At 38.0% G+C, this 27,813-nt stretch overlaps 1 protein-coding gene across 9 annotated transcripts in view; it reads left to right on the forward strand.

The window, feature by feature from the left end:
* LOC124303260 (mitogen-activated protein kinase-binding protein 1) overlaps window positions 1-27,813 on the forward strand; it is an 84,915-nt gene that overhangs the window by 13,920 nt on the left and 43,182 nt on the right. For 7 of the 9 annotated variants that reach the window (XM_046760269.1, XM_046760268.1, XM_046760272.1 and 4 more), the window contains exons 2-3: window positions 2,932-2,969; window positions 19,565-19,756. In XM_046760269.1, coding sequence (XP_046616225.1) covers window positions 19,673-19,756 — 84 coding nt within the window. In that variant the 5' untranslated portion in view covers window positions 2,932-2,969; window positions 19,565-19,672. Of the gene's footprint in view, window positions 1-2,931; window positions 2,970-19,564; window positions 19,757-27,012; window positions 27,253-27,813 lie in introns of those variants that run through there. The other 2 variants (XM_046760265.1, XM_046760271.1) reach the window with 1 other exon arrangement.

Consider the following 27,813-nt stretch of genomic DNA (forward strand, 5'->3'; position numbering starts at 1 on the left):
CGTATGTCCCTCAGTATCGGTGATTTTATTTATTTTTAAGTATGATGAAGAGTGTAGGAGAAAAATCATCGTTATCCCCAATCGATTGGCTTTAAATTATTCTCATGAATTTTTTGTAAAAAAAAGATCAAATTTTGGAGACCAAGATGAAAGTAGACAAGCTTTTGGTTCAGAGGCTACAGGCGAAAGAAGTAATTGAAAAACGAGAAAGAAAAAGAAACGTATTGAATATGAATGTAAAAAATACAAATTTATATGACATACGTTTTTTTTTTTACTTTTCAATTACTCGTTTCGCTTCCAGCTGCTGAACAAAAATAAGCTTGCCCACTCCTGTTTTGGTCTAAAAATTTTCGTTTTTTTGACAACAAACTCACGAGAAAATTAAATTTGAAGCCAATCGATTGGGGCTGTTGATTCGAAAATTGGGTTTTCGTATTTTTGGGTGCGGTAAAAAATGAAACACGTGGTCCAGAAAATCTAAAAATCAGTGAAAGACGATTTTTTTACACTCTGCACCATACCTAAAAATAAATAAAATCGCCGATGATGAGGGTCAGACGTAGATCGGTTTGGGGTGGAATGCCTCATATACACACACGCACACACACTGTCTGCGATGATCAAGTTTATAATGCAGTACGTATATATATATCCTCACTGCAATTACGAACATCTCGGACAATGGTTAGTTAAGTCGATTTATATTTTTTCAACCGCATCCAATGTCATCGCCATTATCTCTTTAATCTGCTTATCTACCGATGATCTCAACGCCTCGTAGATACGTTAACTTTCGAGATGAACGATGATCAACTGACGATGAGAAGACAAATCTTTGAAACTTGTTCAATTTATTTTCTTTGGTCCTCCGCTCGTCTAAATCTTGGGTGTTTTTGTCGAATGTTCTTTTTCAACTTTAATGGATTTTTATACTCTACAAAATGGAAAACGAATTTCCGTTCGAAATATATGTTTTGTCACGATGGTGATGTCGAAAATCGTATGTACTATTCCCCAAGCTGTTTCGTTATTGCAACAAATATAGCCTCACTCGCTAATTGATGAGCTAACGTCATTTCGAGTTCGCGTATCGTCCTCCGTGATTTATATATCAGCTTCCGGCGAGGGAAATGAAACAAGCGATTGAATATCAGGGACATATCGGTGTCTCCCGTAATTCATATTCCACACCACGTGTGGTCTGATTAATTTCACGCAACGTATCGTCGCTTCGGAAGAAATAATTATTTATTAACGATCGTAATTTCTCGTATTTCCTTTATTTTTACCGCGGAAATTAATTTCTTATGCCGTTTCACGTTCTTCACATTTAATAGAAAAATATCTATTTTCTTGTACGTTTTCTCAATCTCTTTTCCTCAACAACGTACCGTATCGATTAAAATTCTGCCTCGGATAAATAGAGACTTGGCGGTGGTGAACGGCGATTGCAGGAAAATGTTACAAGTACAGTCCAGGTAAATCGTACTCGTATAGAATCACGCAGCAATCTAGCTAACTAAACTTACTACAATTAGTTAGCTGCTAAACGGAGCTTGGCAGAGATATTTCGCTTCGCGCAGGTTATTTTCAGGCGCCTCGCGAATATCCAGCAGCCAAGAGCTGGGGCAAGTCTTAGAGTTGTTGAGCGTCCGGCTTTGGCGACTTTTCACTTTCCTCTCTCTTTCCTCTCGCCCAAGTCCAGCCTACGTACGTAACTTATGCTTGTAAATAAAATTCCGAATCTCACAATCAACGCTCAGCGCAGAGATCAGCAGAGCTTCGTGTCAAAATATTGCGGTTTAAAAATGAAATGAAAAAACAACACTTGCAGATTGTTCCTTTATTTTTTAAAATGGTTTCTTTTTTCTTTTCCTTTTTTTCTCTCGTGCACCGCAAATAAGATTAACATAATATGTACGACTAACGAGAATTAAAAACTTTAACGTGAATTTGTGAATAAATGGTAATTCGTCCACTACCTACGCGACTCGTACTCAGCTGTTTACTCGCACCCATTTCTCTTTCAGTTTAACTGCGTTACTCATACAGATACCTGACTGTTGGACAAGTGCTGGGTTACGTATACGTACGCCTATATATGTTTACACTCTAATTATACACGAAACTTAAACAACGGTGAAATCCCACAGGGAGTTGGTTAGATATCGTCCTGTAGTGATTGTGTGACTTTCGGAAAGCAGGTATATATATATACCATAATGTTCCGAAGCTTTTTCCGAAAACCTCGCTACCCCGTTTAGCGTTACGAAACTTCGTTATTCATGTCAATAAAACCGCCACAATATGTACTCTGTTATACTCTTAATTAGTGATGTATTGTTGTATAAACGAAGACGATATCGGACGAACCGCCTGCTGGATATCGTTCGTTGTTGTTGTCTTTCCCGTTTCTAAGATTACATCTGCATATTTTCTTAGCGTCGAGCTTGACTGAGTTGCGTGCGTATAACGAGACTTTGGATAGACACGTGTATGCAACAGAAGCAAAAGCAGCAGCAGCAGCATCGGCTGGTTGTTTACGTCGGTTACAAATATACACGGTGAATACAGATTAGTGTTACAGTAGCCCTTCTCTGGCTGATGATATCTGCCTCGTATCATCGTCATCGTCTAACCGTTTCATCTTTATATACATTCGATATGCATACCTACGGAATATTACAACAATCCCTGAGAAACTTTATAGGAAATCGTCTGTTGTACAAAATCATCCTAGTTTACTTACGTTTGAAAGTATCTCCGATGTAACGATCGGTCATCGTTTATTAATCGTCTATGGTAACTTTATATTTACATAGTCCAAGTTTTTAGTCTATTCATTTGGTTTCGCCAATTCAGTTTACCAATTATTACGCAGCAATAATCAGAGTGCAAGTTTTCATTATTTCGTTTTTCCTGTTACAGATTGCGTTGGACGCAGTACCAGAAACACACAGACTGAGGTGAGTCTTGCCCTGCTCTATACTACATTATTCAAGATTTGTATGCACAGGAAAATCTTAGAAAACCGGGAAAACTCAGGTAATTTCAAAGATCAGACTGGAATTTTGAGTCTGTCGAAGAATTAAACTCGTTCTTATACGAAGTTTTATCGATCACCACTTCATGCATTCTATGTATGCTACTTAATACCAAACTTTCTTTCGTTTTTTTTTTGCTTGTGGAAAATCGCAGGCTATTGTTTGTAAATTGATATTAATATTAAAGGTATTAGTATTGATGTGTAATGAAAAAAAAAAAAAAAACAACAAAAATTCATTAATCAGCGTCATATTTCGCGAAAGGTTAGTGAAAAAATCTTATTCACAGGCTGTAATACGTGGACAAGTCGAGGAATAATTTCAGATTCCAAAAAGCGTACAAACCCTGTTGTTACATTGATAAAAGGTGAAAAAAAATTTTGACGCATAATTCTCAAATCGCTGTAAAGATTGCACAGTATAAAATGGGAGGGATAGAAACAATCCCATACACACGCATATTGTTTAAACTTCAAAAACAACGGTAATAAATCGTGACGACGCGGAGGATCCTTTACGGAGTTGAAGAAGTCCTCCGGGACCAGCCGCGCGGAGCATGCAAGCGGAAGAAGGAAGAAGGAAGGAGAAAGTTTAGGGAATGGGATGGATGGATGCAGGAAGAGGAAAGGTGGATATGAGGGGTGGAACGAAGGTATAACACGGGAAGAGGATCCGCCTCCCTGCAACCAGCCCGGCAGAGTGCTTGCTGGTCGATAATCCACAGGTTTATATTCTGCTGCAGTCGTCGTCCTGCCACCACCGCCGCCGCCGCCAATCCTGTCTCGGCATTTTCCCCCTTCCTCACCTTATCATCCACCCTGCAGGTTGGAAATCCTTGCAGTGCGGTGGTTCAAATTTGCTCGGATGCACCGACAAACCGTCGGCTATCATCCTTCCGCGAAATTGGCACCGGCAATCAGAAACACCTTTACTGTGTTACGACGCCGGTTCACCTCCTGTACCTGATTTAAAATCCCGACGCGAATTCCCCACCGTCGGAGGATTCGATAAATTTGTCCTTTTTCTCGCCGTTACTTTCTTTCCATTTTTATACATCGCTAAACACCCGACGATTTCTTCAATAATGATTTACAGTAATTTTCACATCAATTATCCGTTTGCTTTTTTAATACTTCTTTATTTCTGGCCCCTTGTTGTTGAGAGAGATGAAGTTATTGTAAGGGGGTGTACGTTAATTACGTGAAATGTTTTATTTTGTTTTCAATATGGACTACCCCCCCACCCCTCCCCCTTGGCGAGGTTTGGTAAGATTTGGTAGGACTCCCCCTCCCCCTCACGTCAGATTTTTCAATAACGAAATTTATTTAATATGTTCGTGTATTTTGCCTAATATCACCAAATACCTAATATTTAATATTTTCTATGCCCGGGATTGATTTTGTCATACAAAATGTTACGTGTTATTATACTCTGAATTAGAAAGTTGACGTAAGATTTGCCATCCCCCGCCCCCCCCCCCATTTTGAGCTCACGTAATTAATGAACGCCCTTTAACCGATCCGATTTGTAGAGAATTATAACAGTTCAAATACTCTCAGAGATTGGTCTACATGGGTAGAATAGAAGAGTAGATTTTACTCAAAACTGCAGGAAAAGAGTGACACGATAGGTTTCTTTCGTAATATATACTTGGTAAAATACGGAATTTATCCTTCTTTTTATCAAAATCGGTAGAGTTATTCCAAAGTTGTATTGGAAAGTGAAAATCTGTTGGTTTTAGGAATACAAGTCGTTACAGGCTAGTCGATTTTTTCTGCTGCATGATACGATACCTACCGATTTTTCTGCATCTTAAAGAGATCTTTCATTCTCCTTCTCCGTCTTAGACATCGAGGGGTGGTGCAGAATGACGTGCCAATTTTTGCCGCGGCTTAATTGGCTTCGTCGGTCTTCCTTCTCGGCTGAAAGAACTCTCGATGCAATAAGGGAAAGTCAACACGACGTCACTGCACCCGAGAGCTGTAGACCTTTGAAAGACTGTTATCCGAGTAGCCTACCCTATGCAAACACGTTTCAAAGATATTAGATATCGTATATACACACCTTCCCATCTTCCGTAGAGAAAAAAGACTCCATTCACCCAGAGACACGCCGCAGGTGCTCCTCTTTTTACTTCTTATCCTCGTACAAGTTTTGGGAAACCCGAGCTTGTAATGCGTCGCACTTTATTCAAAGATGGGGTGAACGGTTAAAATGCACGCTCTTTCTTAATGCGTTACGAACCGAGGTTAACTCCACTTTTTACATTCTACAACAATTATACTTTTCTAATTAGTCCGAAGGTTGTAACTAAATCTTCGATAAAAAAAAAAAAAAAATAATAATTAACTTATCGCTTCCTCTTTCGTTCTTCTTTCATTTAACACCATGTTAAAGTTGGTAACGTTATCATAACGATTCACGTTTAAAGAAACCGTTAGTTTATGATTTTTGAATGTTTTGAAATTTTTCTTCCTTCAAAGTCATTGTAAACATATGAAAACAGTAGTTTTTTTCCCAATGTTTCGTTACGACAACGTTACTAACTTTAATCTCGTAATTTAACATTGTTCACACTTATCGGTAATTCGTATTGCCGACTCTTCGCTACTTCGGAATCACTGCTGCTTCGCATGCAAAAGAGTAGCATGGTAGACGTGATGATAACGAATTAATACACGTTCTTCGCTCCGTATTCTTGGCTCGAATATCTTTTCAGCCGCAAGACGGCGTATTTGTCTCGTGGGCAAGTCGTCGGTTGGCTGCCAGCCGATATCACTCTTGTATCTCGAGCACGTACCTTGATAATAATGCAACAAACATTATACCTGCGTGTCTTGTACCATCTACTACGAATTTACGTTCAATACCTAGCTCGTATCTTTTTTTTTTTTCTTTTTTATTATCGTATACTAGCGTCGACCAAAAGCTTTCAATACTTACTCTTGAATGTGCATGGTGGTCCTTGTACGGGGTAAAAAATAAAAAATAAAAAATTCCCCGTTTAAGCGGGAAGTTTCAAATTATTCAAAAATACGCTCGTTCGCTAAATTTTGTACTGAATTTTATTTCAAAGTTATTCGTGAGCAAAAAAATCCATTTTCTATAATATTTTGTGAAATTCATCTTCTTTTCAGTGAAAAAAAAAAATCGTTCTGTCAATCAGACATAATATCAGAATAAAAGATTTGAAACAAAACACTAGCATTCATTTAATCCGTATTGTGATGGAATAACCTATATGTCAACACTATGCGATGTAACAGTCGATGCCATGCAAATATTGTGGTTATTTTTTTTTTTTTACTTAATCTTATCATTTGACATGTTAAAAAAAAAAACGAAATAATGTAGCACACGTTTTTCATGGAATACCCTATTTGCGATTTTTTATTTTTAGCTGAAAAGAAGATGAATATCACCGAATATTCGAGAATATGGATTTTTTGCCTACGAATAACCTTGAAATTAAATTCAGTGAATGAGCATATTTTTGAATAGTTGGAAACTTCCCGCTTAAACAGAGAGACGAGGAGAATGAAGTAAAAATCTGAAAAAATGAAGGAATTCTTTTTTCACCATTTGGAACCCATTTCACAGGCTCCATTGTGATTTTTTTTTTTTTTTTTGACCTCACATATCAAGGAGCACACTAATGTGTCTTTTTATCCATTGCACTGTCAGTCTTGTCTCACGGAATCGACGATGACTCAAATTGTCCAACGGCTGTGACGAGCGCAGTTTTATTTCAAATACCCTTCTGGGATTCTGAATCATTTTCGAGCACCGCCTGTGTGCGAATTATTATCGATACTGTACTTTGTGGTATTATTATTGCTGTTATATACCTAGGTAATGTGTGAAAATCAGGAAGAGAAAAAAAAAATTGGGCAAAGTAAACCTGCGGCAGACTTCTTTTCTTCTCCTCTTCTTCGTTTCGCACATTGAAAGCACGAACCCGCGCCAAGCTGTAAACTCGTACGCTTTTCTTTGTCTCTCGTCTCTTCTCAGCCTTGCAAGCCGCGGACATTATAGCCTGTAGGTACGTGGTTTATACATTGTATGGGTATTTTGTATTATATCTACGTGTTGGATTCGAGATGACCGTTTAACGTAAACTGCATTTTACGACCGGAGAACCGGTCGCACGTTTTTCGCGTTGTTTAGCGCTCTCCAATTTGCTGTAAAAGTACTTGCATGTTATGTACGGGGCTTCCCATGTAAGCTTGACCAATAATTTTCCCTCAACATTTTCGACCCGCTTCACAATTTTTTATACGATTCTACGAATCTACGATCTCAAAAAAGCACTCCAGAATTATTTCAGATTTTTCCCTCCATCCGTTAATTTTCTCTAATTATTCAAACCCATCTATAAATGAAAATTTTTTTGAAAATCTCAAAAGACTTTCAAAAATCCTATTTTTTATCGTGATCATTCTGACACCCAGACCACGATGGGACGATTCTTTTGTTTATTTATTTATTCCTTTTTTTTTTTTGTTTAAACACTTTTAACATTTTGAACAAACGAAACTCCATGCTTCAATGTTTCAACAATTCTCAAGAAATTACCAAAAATTCGACGCCCTTGCGTTAAAAGATTCAGAATCAAACACAAAATTTTGCGTAACCTTGTGAGAATTCTCCGAACGTTGGAACATGGTGTTCCGTTATTATTTTATCGCACTCGGTATTTTATAATAATAACGCATGCAGACGCAATTATACGATTCCAGTCATGATTATAATCTTCGTAATATTGGTAGAGCCATTATAGAATAAAAAACTGACGTGCGCTTCAGGTAATAATTACGTACCATATTAAAAATTTTGGTGCTCGACTTTTTTCGAAAAAAAAACAAAACAAAACCATACTTGGTTTTATACGACGTATGTACGTTGTTCGTCTCTGACATGACGCAATCGGTAAAGTAGCAATCTGAGAAATTGATTAACTAAGGATAATTTGATAAATCAGTCGACGCAGAAATTGGATGCTTTTTAGGTGAACAGAGTTGTTTGTACGGCATTTATTTGTATACTCTGATTATTGGTCTTACGTTTTTTTTTTTTTTTTGAAACTATATTCCATACTCGCAAATGAATTGCGAGAATTGCTCGGGTTTTTTTGAGAGAAATTTAATTCTAGTACTTTACGAAATTGGTTAAAAAAATTTTTGCACATCAAAAACCTGGAGGCGATACAGCAATGCACATAATTAAATTTTTCCTTCGATTACATTAATTAAATTTTCAATATGGTGTCTAATTATGCTGTAAACGATGGCTTTATTTTACATGCACGGTTTCGCTAATATTATCCTGCATGTGTCACGATTAATTCTTGAAAGCATAAACCGATTTCGACACACTTTTATTACGTATAGACGATCTTTCGACGCGGATCAGATTGAATTGTGACACAAATCTCGTCGTCGATCGGTAGGTATAGACAATTGTTGCGAAACGTATCGCCGAGCAATCGCCTCGAATAGTTATACCTACATAGTTAGGTACTGTTGCTTTTGCGACTCGGCAAAAATTTGAAAGTTCTCCAGTGCAAATGTTTGACTATGAAAGATAAATCGGCTTTCGTAACGAACGTTATACACTGATGAATATATCATTATTATCATCAATATTGGTAAATCGAGAAATCGCGTGTGATGTATTAAGACTCACTTGAGTTTAACATTCAAATGAGATTTCGGTAATTAATGTAGAAAAAAACAAATTGTTGTGCTTGCAGAGGAAGAATTATTCTCCTCGTGTTTTTCTTTCTCAGCCTGCATCGTTGAGTGTATTTATTTTCGACTCAGCCATAATGTTCACTTTTTTGACCTGCAAAGCGGGATGAAAGCGGCGTATTATTCCCTCTTTACTATTTTACCTCATCTATGGGAAAAAAATAGCACTTTTCGTCTGCATTTACGGGAAGTATGAGATTATATTTCTCGCAAATTAATTTTTCACTTTTTGTGGGCATCTCTCTTTCTTTTCCATTTTAAACCACATCTCTCTGTATCATTATAAACTTTGAATAATATTATAGTTTTCATACTCGTAGATCTCAATTACACATAAAATGAAAACACTCTTACGTCAATAATTTGGTCAGAGTTGATTCGGGAATAAAAGGCAGCGACTTTATTCCCATGGGAATAATCTACGACTTTATTCCCTTGTTACATAATATGCCAATATACGAACACCAGACATATTTGTAAGGTCGAAAATAAAAACAAAATTCTCACACCTTTCCATTTAAAAGCCTATTGTAATTAAATAAGGTAATAAGAAGAATGAGAGTAAGATATTACAGAATCAGGCCGCGGCATTGTCGAAGCGGCAGCAGCAATCCTTTAAACACCGCCGTCTTGTGACTGGCGAATCCTCGTTTTCGCAATACGCCAACAATGAGACGTATCGGTGCATGCGTGCAGATTTTTTCCGCCAATCGCATCCTCGGACATCGTAATACCTCGGATACCTATAAACGCGTCGTTTGAAACACGAATAAGATATGTTTGCGTATACTATGTATAATCGTGACCCAAATAGCAATAGAATTTCTCTTACACACGACCCGAGCCGACAGACGAGAGAAGGTGATTAATTATAACGCGCTCTCGGGTCTTCGTACATGCAGAGGCATCACGCGGTCAAGGATCTGCTGCTTTTGCAGTTAAGGAGAGGAAGTCACCCAGCTGACGCCCTTGACCGATTCGACCGGCCTTAATATATAATCGAGTTTCGACGAGGCGAGGCTGCTGCTGATCGCCCGGAAACACTTACTTATATACATACTCGGTGTGCGAGAGAGAAATGAACCCCCCTCATCCTCCTGCTCCTCCATCATTCGTTTGAATCGAGGACCAACTTTGTCGAACTGCATCACCTTTCGCTGCCACGCCGTTGCTTTATGGCCGGGATTACGACACCGTTTAAATTCTTTAGCGTGTAACGTCGCAGAGTGTATTTATTACGGTGGTCGTTTCGTGCAGGAAAAAAAAAGAAAGGAAACGAAACTGATACCACCACCCTGTATGAATGTCGAAAAGAAGGAAGGGAGTATACGCGTAAATAAACCTGCGTCGTCGATCCAAAGAGAGCGGTTAATGGTTTGATTATTGATTGTTATCACAGATTTTTTCTTTATTAGTACCTACAAGGTTGGAAAATACGAGAATTTCTTATTCAATGAATCAGAAAAGATATTGTATTCCCATTTCGTCTTTCTTTTTTTTTTTTTTCCTTTATTATTAAATATCAAATCCTGATAATTTAATAGAGAAAAATCCATTTGTTCTCATAAATATCGCATTGTCCGACATGCAACGGGAAAATATCACGCGATGGTGGTGCGAAAATAAGCATTCGCCACACGTGGTGCAGGATTTTAATTCCCCGTGTAGTTGATGCCGGTCTGTAGGTATATTTATACCTATAATACGTGGGGAGAACGTGACGCACGCTTTTCTGTATTTATTGTCACTATGCGTGACGTATTCGCGTTTCTCTCTACGTTTGAATTACGTTTACACGACGCGTGCGGTAGAATCGAATGACGAATCACTGCAGCAGCGGCATTTCCCTGCGGGTCGTTAGTTTCGAGGTGATATCAGGGAATTAAGTTGAAAAAATACTGGATCAACCTGGTAATCCAGTTGTACCGATGCTGCGGATGCTGATGCTGCGTGAGAAGTTTATTGTCGCGTAGTAGAAATTAATCACTGTTTACGCAGCTGCAGGATGACGAAGAAAGAGGCAGAGAACCGTTCAGATCTGTAGAAACTGCTTCTTAGTCCGTATAACGAGAATCGCCAACGTCTTCTTCGCTCATTTTAAATCCCCATGTGCACGGTCTTTGATACCTGCATCTTGTGCACCTTTACGAAACCGGAATCATTCGCTTTCTGCGGCTTTTTATCGGACTGTTTTAAGTCGGAATATACCAGGACACTCCCTTAACGCTGAAAACTGAAAATATGATGGAAAATTGGAAAACCGGAAATCCCACTCATCCTTGGATTCGTTTATCGAGTTTTATTACGCAGCTCTGACCTCTGCATACCTTGTAACAAAGTTGGTGCGAAGAACAACCCGAGGCGATGACTTATAGGTACCATACTCACGTCGCTGCTGCAGCTCGAGTAAGGGCAACGACTTCTTTTTCAAGACAACTATACAAACGCGGAAGTTCTGACAGAGTGGAATTAGTCACCAAGGTATATACGTGTAGGTACGAAAATGTCGCAGCTCTATTTGCAAAGCGTTTTTGTTTTGCACTCGAGGAAGCAGAAAATGGCGATGCAGGGAGAGACTGATTGACCGATCGTGTGTGAGAAGGAATTAAGGTGCGGGAGTAAAACGAGCAAGCGTTACATTCGACATTGAGAAATTAACGTAACGTTAGGTAAAATGCTCTTAGATTTATCTGTGAGTCTACATGTCGCTGCTGCAGTCGAATTTGGATTGTAATGTTGTAGAAATTGGTAAATATTTTGTGAAATTGTATTATGCAACGAGTTTCTACACGGAGTAATGGATATTAATGAGGTCAAATTCCGGAACGTTAGTGTGACGATGCATCGTTGTACGTTCTATAGTATAATTGAAAAACCTTCATTTCGCAGTTTAAGGATTGCATAAAATCAAAACAATAAAACTTGTACATATACTCGTACTTTCCAACCTCTCAAGTTGCTTCAACGTCATTCCAAACTTTTAAAAGTTTCGGTTCGTCTCAATGCTTCGTGAAGTCAACGTTACAAACCTCAGTTAATCGTGACCGCGCTGACGCTAAATTTTGCCAACTAAATCAGTGCCAACGTAACTTCGGAGAAGAAGTGTAGTTATGTAACCTTGCCATTATCGTATTCAGTGATACGCGCTACGATACGTGAAAATGGGATGTCAAGTTCCGACACTCGTCAGCAGTGTACCTACATCAGCATCGGCGTCAGCACCGAACCGCAAGAGTGTGGAGTACATACCTTACCAAAGATGCTCGTGGTTAGTTTCCTTTTACAGTAAGTCAGTCTCCGTCTTCTTCGGTCGTTCGTCTCGTCCTTAGCCTTTCCCTTTTTATTCCTCTTCTTCCTCCTCCTCCTCTTCTTCTTCTTCGTCTTCTTCTTCCTCCTCCTCCGTCGCCGTCTAGCCATACACGTATTTCAGTCTGGTCCAGTCGCTCGCCGATCGTTTGGTGCACCAGTCACGTATCGAAGATGGGGTCGAGCACCTTGTACCTGCGGTGCGCACTGCGATCTGTGGACGCACAATGCACCGGTGGTTCATCGGTTGGTTCGACGTTGCGTTGGCAGACCGGAGTCAGAACCCCAGGCCTTGGCAGTGACAATGCCACGTTCGAACGGCTCGGTACGTCCGAAGCATTTGTGCATTTGTCGAGACTCCACCATTGGAATTTCGATCCCCGAATTCCACTTGAAGGCATTTTCAGTCGGTTGGAAATTGTTGCTAACGATATTATACGATAGGCGACCAAAATCTTTCCCAAAGACTAGATCGGAATATCCTGAAATCATGAAAGCCCGTGGTTACTCAGAATGCAAAGCAACATTCCCTTGGGAATGATAATTAAGAGGGGGGGGGGGTTAAATTGTCTATGTCGTTTGCGAATTCATTAAATTTACGAGGTGATATTGAACTCCTGGGATTGACACACCTGTATCAAATTTAATTGCTATCGAATTGGATTGGATTTCAGAGAAGATTCACATTTTTCACGTTCATTCCAATTCCAAGCTTGCGTTCCTCCAGAGTTCTTGTTCCTCGTCCTGTTTTTATCAATCAATCGTATCGTGTATCTGATACGAAATAATGCGTTCGTTTTTGCAGGCTATGAACGAAGTAGACGAGCATTGAAATATACATTGTGCATCCGTTATAAGATTATTGTATACTTGATGTGTAAGGTGATGAAGATGTTGGCGAACAGGGAATGTAGACGTGTAGGTACGTTCTTATCCACATTGTCCAAGAGACTGTGCGAGAGACTGGCGCTATTATATTCACTAGGCTAGGTCACCGACTCTCTCACGCTCTCTTTGCCAAAGTATACTATGGCTGAAACGGATGCTATGTATGGAGGAAAAAGGTCTGAAGTTGCTAGCAGGTCGAAGGATATCACCGATCCGCGTTGTAAGCTCTCGCAACTCTTTTCAACGGGACTTCGTATAGGTTACCATTTGAATTTTCCATTTCCTCGGCGCTGATCTATTTTTTTTTTTTCTTGTCATATCTTACCTTCGTCCTTTTCTCCCATACTCCTCCTGGCACGTGCGGAAAATCATTATCGAATCGTCTGTCATCTACTGGTGAACGATTTTTTTTTCTTCTACAATTTTTGACGTTCATGTCACAGAGCATATTATTGTGCACATCATTCGGCAAATGGTGTACGATCGTTTATACGATCCGTGAAACGCTCTTCCTGTTTCATGTCCTTGAAATATTTACAAAACGTATTTCCGAGTGCTACAAGATGTGTTATTTCGACACAGCGTGCGTCAATGTTCTTCTTATCAGATTACGAACGATAAAAGAAAGATTTGTCCGATTTCGAAGAGCAGTAAAGGTGTAAAAATTGTGGCACGGTATTATGGTTGTAGTTAACCGAATGCCTTCGAACCTGACCTTGCTCGAGGCCGGCTCACATTTCTTATCGGAGAGGAAAAATTTGATCTATACGACGGACGGATGGATCGATCGATCAATCGGTATTGTCATTACCTAGCTACGGAATGTCGACGCTTTGAGCGAAAACTTTATTGGCTGAAACTAGCTCCGAGAAAGACACGTAAAGAATGAGAGCCATTCAACGACCTCGTTGACGTTGGATTTACGAGATCGTTCGCTTCCTCTTCTCTTCTGTAAACTGCTGGCTGGCTGCAGTAAAATTCGCGAAGAATCAGTACGTACTATGTATGTATATAAATTCTTGGCCAAACTTTACGCGTAACTGTTATCACTCATGCATGTAAGTTCAGAGCCGTGGCGCCGTTTTTATTATTATTAGGTAGACTTCGATAATAATCCATCTCGATCCACGCACCCTACTCGTAAGATAAAAGAATTCTTCAATTTTTATAACTACAAATCTCAATGTCTTTCAGAAAAATTGAGATCTCTGGAATATTCAATACACCAATTTCATCGTGATTCCATTTTCATCACGTTCTAAAAATGACAAGGGATACTGCGAATATTTCAATATTTAACACAAAGAAGTAAAAATAAAAATTATTCGGTTTTTTTTACATCTTTTTACGCGTACACAAGACTGCGAATGTCAAAATCAACGTGTTTTATTTTTTAATTCCGTAAAAAAACGTTTCCACGTTCGTAAGCATCAGGCTTTTATGAGTACAATAAAAATGTATTTTGTGATAATTTTTTTTCAACCATGGGAAGTGCGGTTGATAACTCGACGATAATTCGAAACCGTGTTTCTCTCGTGTGAAGGAAAGGTTGGAAAATTGTAAAATTTTCACAACTGCAATATCAGATTGAAACTTTGACGCCGAACAACTGAACGAAAAAATGGATGGATCGTACCATACGTGTGTGATTTGTGCACATTGCATAACGCAACGAATGACGTATTTTACGTATCAGCAGTTCTCTTAAAATATACAGAAAATTGTCATCGCTCGAAACACGCGTGCAGACAGCGAATCGAGCAATGCAGCATGATTCCTGCAAGACTGGCCGCGCCTTTCCGTATATATGACATGTGCCAAACATTCATCTCGAGGATATATAACTGGGTCGTATACATGAAATATAGGTATAACGTAACGCGTCTTGCATACGTAGCTGGATGCGAGTTGGAAAGAGAATAGCGTTACGCAATATGCGTTTATCGCGTTTTAACTACCTTGGGAAGGAAGAATGGTGATGAGATGCACGAGGATGCGGAGGAGCTATTACTTGATCTGCTGAGTCGGATAAGTGCAGCCATTTCGATGATCAACAACGAACTATACGAATAGATTATTTATCGCTCGGTGATGCACCATTTCGCAATAGGAACACCGCCGCCCTCTATGCGCGTAAAGAAAAATATTTTAGATTTTACATCTCCTGCCGTGTGCGGTGAATACGTGGAAAACACTTTTTTTAAGCTAAATTTACAGCAATCGTGACAAGAGTTGAAAAAATCTAAAGCACGAGTTCCGATGTGCTTGCAATGAGGTAAATCTACCGTAATTGATACATTGAGATTTGATTGAAAAAAAGTACCGTTCGTATATATTTATCACAGGAGACGTAAAATTGACATTGAAATTTTTCGCGCTTACGATTCTTTACTTCGACCTTTGAAAATACGACGTGAAATACGTTTATTTCCCTTATTCCCGCAGGTGAGACTTCTGCCCGGTGCTTTTGTGCCGCTGGACGAAATAAGGAGCAAGCAATAATTTCACTCCACACCGACACACAAAGGGGCTTTAGCTTATACCTTCACGCTAACGATAAGCGACACGAAACTCCAGTGGGCGAACAGGATGTATTAATGTAAATTCCTTACAGGATTCTTCGCGATTGTCTGAGACTGCTGAAACGCTGCTTGCCTGTTTCACTTTCGGAAAAGTGACTCGCCCGAATGCGAATATCTGATTTGTCACAAATCCTTGTTCGGCTGACGAAAAAAGAACGATATTATTGTATATTTAGCTGCAACTTTTTACTGAAATTCAGCGTCAGCTCTGTGGCAGTATAATTTTTCGAAACTCCAATACTGCACTGAGAAAAATTTAATTTGTTACTGTAACTAGAAAAATTCAGTAAAACAGGTATCGTTAAAAAAACTGTTTGAATATTGTTGGAATTACGAAAAACGAGGTGCGCGTAACTATTTTGCGCTATTGTCGATCCTTTTTTGGTAATTGCAACGCAAAATCAGTTTGTTCGGTTTACTCTACTTTTTTAGAACTATATTTTTCTATTGTGGTAAAATATGAAAATAGTTAAGGACTGAGCGGTAACCGGAACTAAAAATTTCTCTCAGTGTGTACGATAATTTATTTCGCTTTGGAAGTGATCAAAAATCTTTTTTTTTCAGTCATATAAATTTGAGACGTTCAATTTCGGTTTTACGAAATCTGTCAATTTCTTTACACACGCTGACGACGACTTATCGGTGTAATATTGATCGATAAGATTCACCTTTCGAAGGTGATTTCCGCGTGCCTGTCGGTGTGTAATCAATAATTTCTTCTACGGTTAATGCACGTCAAAATGGCTGCAGCCGAAATTCTGATAATAAAATATAGCCGAGTTTATCTTCCGTTGTAGATAAGGCGATAACCGTATTGATTATTGTATCGAATTCAAATGATTTTTACACAATCTTTTAGGCAAACCACGTGTAAGAGAAGTATAAAAAAAATTTTAGTTTCCAATTGAATGAGATATGCCGTGAAGAATTGATAAACCGATGGGATTCTTTACACTGTTTGGAAATTTTCAATTCTCGGGCATGATTTCGCGTTGGTGTTTTAAATATTTGGAAATTTTTACCCTCCCATATTCGGCGAGTTGGGAGAAGAAGAAGAAGAAGAATCGCCGCGGTTATTTCGCGCGGATTTATTTTGTTAAACTTACAGAGCTTGCCTTCATTTCACCGTACGAACTGCAGAGCTTTTATTTTTAGACCCCTAGCAGCATCCAGCAATTCGTGGCTTTGGATTTCATCCCGCTCGTAATACGCGGAATTCGAAGTACCCGACGTACAAAGTAACGTCGTCCAGCGGTATGCACGTACACAAATAAACGCGTGAATTTTACACGGTAGTTCGTGAGCTAGATCTATCTCATGGAGATCCTCGAAGAGAAGAAGAATTCACCTTACGTCGATATGGAAAAATTCACGTGACGCCGGTTTTGATGTGTACATTTTATATACGTTTCAGGGTTTCAACGTTATTCCCTGTCATACAATGAGAGAAATTTTTAGTTCCGGTTACCGCTCAGTCCTTAACTATTTTCATATTTTACCACAATAGGAAAATATAGTTCTAGGTACAGAATGGAAATTAGTTTCCTAGCTGTTACCGGAAAGTCTAGTATCCGTTACTATTCTTTCTCATTACGATCACTGTTGCTACATTTTCTCGCAACTGTTGCGAAAATTTAACGCTCGTGCAACGATAAATTGACGTTAAAGCCTTGTTTAACTAAAAAAGTAGAGTGAACCGAAGTAAATGATTTTGCGTTGCAATAATCAAAAAAAGATCGACGATAGCGCAAAATGGTTAGGCGTACCTTGGTTTTCCCAATTCCAATAATATTCAAAACAGTTCTCTTTTAACGATACCTGTTTTACTGAATTTTTCTTGTCACTGTAACAAATGAAATTTTTCTCAGTGTACGTGGATTTTGTAGCAAAAAAACACGAAAAATAAGGAACGTTAAGGTTCTCGAAAGGAGAAATGGAAATCTTGAAAATTATACGCATAACAGGCGCAACGTTACGTCTGTTTCTCTGTCACAATAGAATTCCCATCGTATCTCACCGCGTGATCGATCTTCATCCGACATCGTTGCGGAATCTTTTGACACCGCCGAAATAATTGAAAAGAATTTCTCCAGGCTCATTAAAAAAAAAAGAATTACCGATAATCAGGATTTTTAAGGGGGCATGTCGGTATAGTCACACTAAAATGAGATAATTTATGAAATGTTTTCACCATTGTTTAGTACAACGCCTAATATACCATTTATATTTCGTTGAAGTCAGATTTTTAAAAATTTTCAAGCGTGGCGGTTGCTGTTATTATTTGCTGTGGGCAAGATATCGCGGAGCTCGGCTATGCAAAACATGTAATTCAATTTTTTTCTGAAAAAATAACAGTCAAAGCTGCCCCTGATAATCACGCTTTTTGAAAAAATTCACTATTCACGAAACTGTGATAGTTCCACTTGATTAAAAAAATAAAAATAAACTCTAGTCCATTTCTTGACCTTCCATGTAGCGTTATATCAAAGGAATTTCAAAATTCAAAAAGTAAGATTGTCAAGGACTGGTCAAAGCATCGAAGAAGATCCTTCTAAAATTTCATCTCAATCAAACAAACAGTATGGAACATATAGTGGACACTGACTTTGAAAACAGCGTTTTGAGAAAAACGTGTTGAAAGTTTACGTAGGTACGAAGCTTGTATAAGAAGATTATCTTTCAGATAAAACTCCTTGAGCAGCTGTCGTCAACATCTTCCTCTGCAATTTTTCGTTTCGTACGGATTCAATGGCCGCTTCCTGTTTCTTCCCGTTACTTGCCGATAATTATAATTTGTCGGATCATAAACTTCATAAACCTGACAAAATGTGTGGCAAACGCTCATCTTTTGACGGAACTTTTCTTTTAACCTAAACGAACTTTTCCGAGGGTGCACGGTGAAAAATCGCATGCCATTTTTGCCCGAAACACTCTATCGTACACGTAACTATCTAACAAATTGACGAAGTCGAGCAAGCCAATTACGGCGATTCACTGCAACAACGGCGAAGTGCTAAACGACAGAATCGCGTCACGCACGGGCAAATAATAATATCGTCTCGTATCGATTTCGCATGCCGCGTGGTTTGGCTTAGTTGATACCTAATGCAAGCAAAGGCTCGTCTGACAATGAATTCGAGAATCCTGAAAGCAGCCGCGGTGGATACGTTTCGTGAAACGAATCTTAAACACTGATCGTGAGATTCTCGGTTGTTGAAAATCCAGTTATTCTTCATCTTCACCGCCATTAGCGTGACCGTTTCGCAATATTGGGTCGAAGGGCATTCATCCTGGATCGCTTACTACGCGAATTAACCCTGCATTTCACAGAAACCTATTATGAAAAAATTTCACGGCCATTTTACTTAGATGTGAAAATAATTCTCTCATACAAGTTCACGATTAGCATTTGTCATTATTCAAATTTAGATATGGGTCTTAAAATTACGCGGTTAGAACACCTCGTCACGTTCTGGATAAATTTTATCATGTGTTCCAACTCACCTTGTTACGCCCCGCGTGTTATTTGATTTCCAGTTTCATTATACCTATAAAGTTACGTATAGTTTGCCAAAAGTGTTAAAAGAAAATAAAATAACACATCGCACGCGTGGACTCGAATTAATTAATACGGTGCTTGTAGTTATACGCATTTTGTGCCTGTCATTGAGTACAACGCACAAAATGATTACAATTAAAAGCATATGATTAAAGTTTTTTTCCCCATTTTTGCGCCCGATTAACCGCCGAAAGTATCGTTAATGTGAAAAAATTTGCTTATTTATCTTGACACGAAATCAACTGTCAACGGTTACTGGAACGGAAGTTGAATAAACTGACAATGAGTTTTGGAAAGTCCGAAATTTTATCGATCATTATCAGCTTTCTTATTTTATTTCTTTTTTTTTTCTAGCAAAATATACCCTTCGAGGCGTTTCACGAAGACAATGATCGATCGAATTATTTATTCCGACGTTTCGGATTGTTTCAGAAAATGATGTGAAGGACGCTGCGGCATTCCTGCCAGAGGATGAAACCCTGACGAGAAATAATTCGCTCTGATCCGCTCTCCTAACCCCGTAGACGAGGATCGTTCACCATGATGGAACCTCCGCCCACCAGTAAAGTCCTACGTGCTCCGAGCCTGAAAAGGGGTCAGGAGAACGTCAGGATTCAAGATCGGGTAAGTCGGTGTTGTTCAATTACGGGAATCCCGACCGGCCGGGGAATCACCGCCGAAGATTTTCAACGAATCGTCAAAATGATTCATGTATTCGGGATAAAAATTGCGCAAATTTTTTATCATTCAGTAGCAAAGTTTCGTCGAATCTTATCGACGCATATCATTTTTTTTTTTTTTTCTACTACCGATTCAATAAAAAGTGCTATTGAACAACGAATTTGAATTTTTGCCAATTTCGATAAATTTTTCTACTTAATCTTTCAACTCGACGCTGGATTAATTCGCATTATCGAACCGACATAGCGGCTGATCGAATTGAATTCTTGTTGCAAAGCTTAAAAGCCGTTTCAGACGTTGATCGAATTAACCGAACCATCCAATGTCGTTTTTATACTCGGAATTTAGCTGACGACGACGCACTTTACGCAGAAATGTCGATACTCCGCATAATTCCTCGTTGACTCATTACAGAAGATCGGAATCTGCGCCATTTACGAATGAGTATCTTTAGATTTGAACAAGCGGCGATTTTTGCTAGCTAGAAAAATTTTACATCTCATTTTTAATAGTTAAAAATCAGTACGAATCATTCGGTCGATTGAAAACCTATGGACTTTTTTACGATTATAGATAAACTTACCTGTCTCGTTGCTGTTGTTGTTTTGTTTATTTTTTATCCTTGTTGTTGAAAATTTCTACGGAGTAATCATAAGCGAAACTAGCTGTATCGCCGTATTATTTGTCTTGGCAGAAAAAAAATTGCAGAAAAACGAGAAACTGATGCGGCTAACGTGGTTAGAAAATACGAAAAAATACGTCAATATACCGTGTAGGCTTTAAGGTATTTAAAAGTAATCTATCTGCACGCGAGAAAAGTGAATGGTTAAAAGATAAGATTACTCGAACACGTAGTTTACGATACATACGCGACAGATTATCTCTAACGATGTGCGAAAACGCTGAGATAAGTTTCTCGAGTGAAACTATTCGTTGGTAATATCTCGGTGTCGATAAGTTGGTAACTATTCGTAACGGTGGTAGGAAATAGCGAACTCTGCACGAACGAGCGAGTCAGCCGATGATCACTGCCTGGGATTTGTTTCGTAGTTACGCCGATGCGTGTAATTCGGTCACGCGTAGTAGATCAGTGATCACCGCGCGATCTTTGCCTCTAGATCCTGCGTCTCGCGGTAAAGTCAATTTCTACTTTGATAATTATACTTTTTTTTTTTTTTTTTTTTTTCAAATCCGCGAAGCAGAAATATGAATATTTTATCATCAAAATTCGTTCATTTGTCCCTCCGTTAGATGTGAGGAAAAAATAAATAAATAAATAAATAAATAACAAAAGTATAAAAGCGCGGCAACAGAATTTTTATTCCGTAATTTAAGCCTAAGAGTCTGATGTCCGCGTCTTAACGTGGCGATTGCAATTATTATAGCGTTAATTATTAATGTCCCGCGTGTTCCAAGAGACACAGTATGTACTTATACTCTCTTGTGCTTTCTTCTTGTTATAATAACAGCGATAATTTGTTTATTTCGAGTTGAAACACAAGCATTAGCAGCGCAGAAAGCGTCCAGCGGAGCAAAGCGTCGTTATAAAGAGACGTTTTGCATAGCTGTAGAAGGAGAGTGAAAAATATATAAATATCGCAAATGGCATTGCATCGTGTGCAGTAATAATCGAAAGAATAAAAAATAGAAACTTGAAATTTGCATAATCGAGTACGCCTTTCATTCGCGTGTATGTATGAGACGAGACGTACGACGAATATATCAATCTTATCGTCATTTTAACGTGTCATCGTAGAAATTGTATAAGACAGATTTTGTCATCGTTATCATCGTCATAATCGTCGTCGTTGGCTTGGGTTGGGCTTTAAATCGGTTTATATACGATGTTTGCAGACATCCGATTTCAAGAGGTTGTTTTCTGCGCTAGTAGTGTTCGCGATTATAACCCATAGGTCGTGTGTTCTACACAATCTTGATCGTCATCGTATCGTCATCGGCCGACATCGTAGCGCGAACATTATTTTTATGATTACATAAAAACTGGTTTCAACGCCATATGCATAATTTTATCTTTATATACCTACGTTTCGTAATAAAGAAAACGAGATATATATACATATATATATATGTATATGTATAATGTATATAACGTACATAATGTACAGTAAAATACTTCTTTTCTCACGTCTAGCTTTATTCTCGTATATGCCGTTGAACCTTATATGGCGATCCGTATGATAATATTTCTATCCTTAACAAAAATTTCGTCTGTATTTATGCAAGAGAGACGGACGAACGAAGATATAATATAAAGTTTTCGGAATATTCAACAACGCCAATATAATACGATGCCGTGGCTGAATTTGCGTTTCGTCATCAACTAGAATTATTGCCGAAATTCTTATTGTGTGCAAATTACCGCGTGGGCAGCGCGTCGTTGTGCGAAGTGTGTATTATAGGTATAGAAATTATCACTGTATCGGTATACCTGTAACCGGGACTTATTATTATTACACCTATACCCCATATTAAATTTTCTCTCACACGTGCAACGTCTCTTTGCACCGACAATGACAATGAGTGATAACGGAGTGTGACCCGACTGTTAAGCAATCGGTTATGTCTGCCTGCCTATATTTTTTCAAATGCTGCACTTCGTCTCAATCATCGTTTCCGACTGGCGACAAATGGACTTTGCAATTTTAATCACAAATTATGGGTACATACCGTATTATGCAGGCAAATCCAACGGGTCGTATAATTTTCACGGAAAGAATCTTCCGGAGGCTTCGATTCGGTATAAAAAAAAAAGATGAAAAATTATCACTGATTTTGATGATTGCAGCTTCTTCTCTGTCTTTTTTTTTTTTATTACAATAGATACAGATGCGAATCGAAAGACTTGAATTACGTGAAACTTGGTGAAATCGAAATAAAGTTATCACATATCGTTGTACGATTATTTCCATTCATTTTCGGATGTCGAAGCGTAATTTTTGAATTTATCTCAATCCACTTCGTTGTTCGATTACTCGTTCCATTATTTGTTTTTTCTCCCACGATACGCTCAGCATATCGCACAATAACTCGATACATATGAATTTGCAGCATGTTTGTTCTTGGATTGAATTTCCAAATTTGCCATCGTCAAACGATCACATCTATCGGGTTATATTTATAAATCTATTCGTTTATCCTTGGTGGTGGAACGATCAATGACGAAAGTGTGTATTTAAGCGTATTATAATATTACAACGCCTTCTCTTTTTGCATTCTTTATTATCCATTCTGGACCGTATGTATGCATATAATATACACGTATATTTATAACCACAAGTCAGCCAGTTTTCGTTATTTTGTCGTTACAAGTTAATTTGCATATACCACGTAAACACACAACCGTTGATAATATATGTACAATATTTGCGTACGCAAGAATTGATTTTGTGATTTTGCAAACACCTTACGACGAACAAATGTCACACGAATATTCGAACGCTTGTAAAATTGCGCCCACTTTTGCACGCGGCAAACATTTTCTTCGTAAATAAGATCGAGAAAGATAGATGTGGGAAAAAAAAAGAACCAATTGTACCAACACGATCTGCGGCAGGATGAACAATGGGATTTTTATTCCCTCTTCGCTAGATAGAAGAACCGATCGTCGTTATACTTCTTTGATATTCTTCCTTAGCGCGCAGGTCGTAGCAACGGTAAATTCATATCAATTGTTACTGTTGCGGTTTCTTCCGACACCTCGTTATTCATTCGCGTATACATCTATAATAATAGAAGATGGAAACGAAGTTTCAGAAGGTTGGTTGGCCACAAGTCGATGCTTGCTTTTTATTATTGCATATTATTTCTATCCAAGAAATGTATAAAATACCCGAATTAAGTAGAAACAGAAGTTTAGGTATCGATGCTTCATTTTGAAGCGCTTCGAAATTGATGAAAATCTAGTGGATCCGTTCGAGTTTATAATTAATAAATAATGAGGTAAGACTAACGATCGAGATAAATGAAGCAAATGGATTCTTCACGTTTACGCAAGCTTTTGGTTATCGGTCATGTTTCTATATCGTATATATTATATATATATACCTTGTGGGAAATTGTTTGGAAAAGAGAAATTCGTCTGGCTAGTTCTTCTTCTAAAAGTATCCAACGTCCGGTTGGTTGTAACGTCTAATGCAGTTTCCTCGTTTACATATTACCTATACGGAGATGATTACATTCTTCTTCGTTTTTTGTTTTTTTTTCTTCTTTTTTTCTTTTTCTCTTTTTTCCGATTTCACACCGCATTGCGGTCATCTTCTTCTACAAGCATAACGTAAAATGTACACATGTACAATACGTGCCTGTGAATGTAACAAGAATTTTTTATTTACCTGAAAATTACATTAACACGATTGCACTTGTCGTGTGTATAAATTAACGTTCCATACGCAGCCCAAGATGGATCTTCTCAACTCCTGGGAAAAAGTTTTTTTTTGAATAATGAAAAAACGGCGCTATTTATTCCAGCATACAAATTGAACGTCTACCGATACCAACGTGGCGAATAAAAAAAAAATATCAGTCTCTTATACAAAGTTTAATTGCGTAAAGAATAATTTTTTTCACAAGAAGATAAGCCGTCGTGGAATGAGATTATCGAATGATACGAAACTTAAAATGAGGCTGAAGTTAGAAATGTTAACGTAGCGATATATCGGGGGGGGGGGGGGGGGGGGGGGGGGGGGGGGGTAATAATTTACGGGTAATTTTAGAATGACTCAGAATCAGTGTATATTTTGTTTTCAACGATTTACTAAATTTCGAAAAATCACAAACGTCCGAATTAGCATCGATTTTTCACCAACTCCATCCTCATAAATGAAGTGTTGTTAATTGCTGTACTCTGGTGTGTAATTTTTTTTTTTTTCCTCAAATTTTTTGGATCAAAAATCTCTGTAGTTTCTGAGTATATGAATTTTAAAAAGAAACGGGAACAGTATCGATTCTCGACCATCCAACCGCCTTAACTGACCGTTCAAAAATACGACGTATATAATGTAATATATCAGAGAGCAGCTCTCAGCTGCCGCGCCTGCCGACAAACCGAGGGTTGACGAACCTCCCTCCCTCCCCACCTTTCCCTCCTCCAGTTTCTACCTTTTAGTAAATTACATTAATGACTGGTAGTTACACAGCTGCAGAATGTATACGGCCGCACCTTGTCTAGTAATTATCCTGCAGCCCCTGACGGCGCACCCCTTCTCTCCTTATTCTACCGGCGTGCTAATCTGGGGAATGTCTGGAAAACTCTTTGAAAAAAAAAAAAAAAAAAAAACAAACGGAAAAAAAAATGACCGGCCCTTATTGCGTAGAACACGCTATATTACCTTGTACATTAATGATTATAATATAAAAATAAGATAAAACTTCTGAGGCGTACTAATTTTTGTTCTTTCTTTTTACTAACTTCAGTTTTAATTCTATTTCTTCTCTTTTCTTGCGTATGTCGCGCACGTGAATTTTCTCCGCCACATTTTATTGATGCAGGATTTAATGTAAGTATTATACCTAATATATGTGTACACTTACCTACCTGCAGTGGAAAAAACGAGTGGTGTCATCTTTCGAATACGTTTGATAAATTTGTAGGGAAAAAATTTCACAGCAGCTTGACTTCATTCTTCCTGTGTTCTTCGCGCGTTGAAATAAATAAACAAATAGATAAATATACGTTATGCATTCGCTTGGAGTGTTAACTTGAACTCAAAATGACAATAATTTAATCGACACGTGCTACTGACTAAGGAAATATAAGAGTATTATACAAACCTTAATACGGTGTATATGATAATAATAGTTGACAAGTAAGAAGTCATCGGTGATTTTTTCTTCGTTTCTTTCAACTAATTGATTGATGAATAATGTACATATGCATGTATATATAACATAGGTGAATATAATTATGCTATAATCTGACATGATTGAATTGAAAAATAAAAAAAAAATGTTGTTATTTTTGTTATTATTACAGATGAAAAGATCATTAGAAAATATTTCATATGCTATAGAAATTCAGGCCATTATGGGAATCAAATTTAATAAAATGTGAATAAAATCTTTTCATCCATTTCACGGATATATGAATATGTTAAACCTATGATTTTCGGAAAACGATTACTCGTTCATACAGAGTCTGGTTATATACGCGTGCCTATCGGTAATTCCTATACTCGTATCTACATTTGTTATTATATTCTCGCACGAAAACGACTTTTACAATTACGACTGCTGCGTTTATATGTACATACCTGTACATATAACTGTTATGATCTACGTTTCAGCTGCAATCCTGACTTTTATACGATTGTACGCTTTAAAAGGGGTGCAGCGGCAGAACAGTAAAAACCGCCGTGTAATAAAAGTGCAGTGTACATTGCCCTGAAGATGGAGAAGGGAAAAATAGAGATGTAAAAAAACATCACCCCGATACTCGCGTTTCAGACCCTTTAAGTATAACACATAAAATATATAAAATATAAAATGCACGTCAAACGCTGAAATATATAACGTTACGTGACTTCTTACATCTATACGATGTAGAAGTGGATTTTATACTCACTCCGTGAATGCGACAATTTTTATTTCTTTAGATTCGAAAAATTGTTGAAGATAAAAAACGAATTGCTTCGCGAAAATCACCACGATATTCGAACCCTGTTGTATAAATTCATAAGAATATTTGAAAAATATTCACGTGAGAAACATTTTAACAAGGCTATGCAAAATCCGACGTTTGCATCGATTATAGTTTACATTGCTGGGATAAAATACGCAAACTTTGAGCATTTGATACGAAATTTCTGAAAATTTCGCTCACGTTTCATTGTAAGAAGTGAAAATTTTCGAATATACAAATTTTGTCTTAATTAAGATATTCGAGTAAAATTTTTGCAAATCTGACTTGTTTCGGATTTAAAGCTCAACAACGACAACAATATTTTTCAACGGTACTTACGCATGTATTACGGAGCTTTTTTTTTTATCGTTCTATTAATTATTGTACATCGATTAAGAAACATAAATAAATAAAATAAAAATAAAATACGCACACACAATGAAACGAAATTAGAAGAAGGCGTTATTCGCGGTTTTAATAAAGGAGGCGAGAATTATCCGGCATGGCGGGGATTCCGAGGGGGGTGGTGGTGGGGGAACTTGAAACCGCACCGGCTGTTCAGTCTGGAGTCGGCCGGCCGAAGCGACTATTGCCTTGTCTAGCCGCCTCAGCTAGCCGTCGATGTGATGTTGTAACCTTTGAAACGATTTTTGTAAACATCGAAATCCAAAATTCGCTCGAAATCGCGACCGAAGACGAAAACGATTGTTGTTGTTGTTGTTACTGGCGAGCCGGTTCCTAACGATTTACAGTGCGGGGTGATGAACGAATCCGTGTCTAATTCAAAAACCAAAAACGACAAGTAAGCGAAATTAGTTTCTCATAATTTTCGAAGAAAACTGTCGAACGAACAAATAACTTTTAAACAATTTTTTATACCGATATTGGGTAATAAAATGAGAGAGTGAAAAATGTGAATTTCAAATTTAACGCTAGTAATAATTTTAAGTTTTTAATATAAAAAATTTAAACCATGATCTATTGCGCGTTTGGAAGGATCGTCGGGTATTAAATATCCGCTAATCACGATTATATTCTATACATATAGCGTGCAGCGTGCGATACTGGCTGTTGAAAAGTCGCTTAAATGCAGTATGTACAACCTGTATAATTTGCATGGTAAAAGATTACAGAGAAACGGTAAAACTTACCTAGGCAAAGTGAATTTCCTTTACTCTTACAAGGCGCACGTTATTCGACGGGGATGGATGGATGGAATTGTTGCGGTTTAACGGTTTAAAGACTGTAGATATATATATATATATATATATATCTACATAATACGATGTAAAATCCCACAAAAGACGCGCAGAATCACACGGGAAAAATATATTCCTATTGCTCTATTCGTAATATACCCGTC

Source organism: Neodiprion virginianus, chromosome 4 (genome assembly GCF_021901495.1).
Source record: "Neodiprion virginianus isolate iyNeoVirg1 chromosome 4, iyNeoVirg1.1, whole genome shotgun sequence".
Classification (NCBI taxonomy): Eukaryota; Metazoa; Arthropoda; class Insecta; order Hymenoptera; family Diprionidae; genus Neodiprion; species Neodiprion virginianus.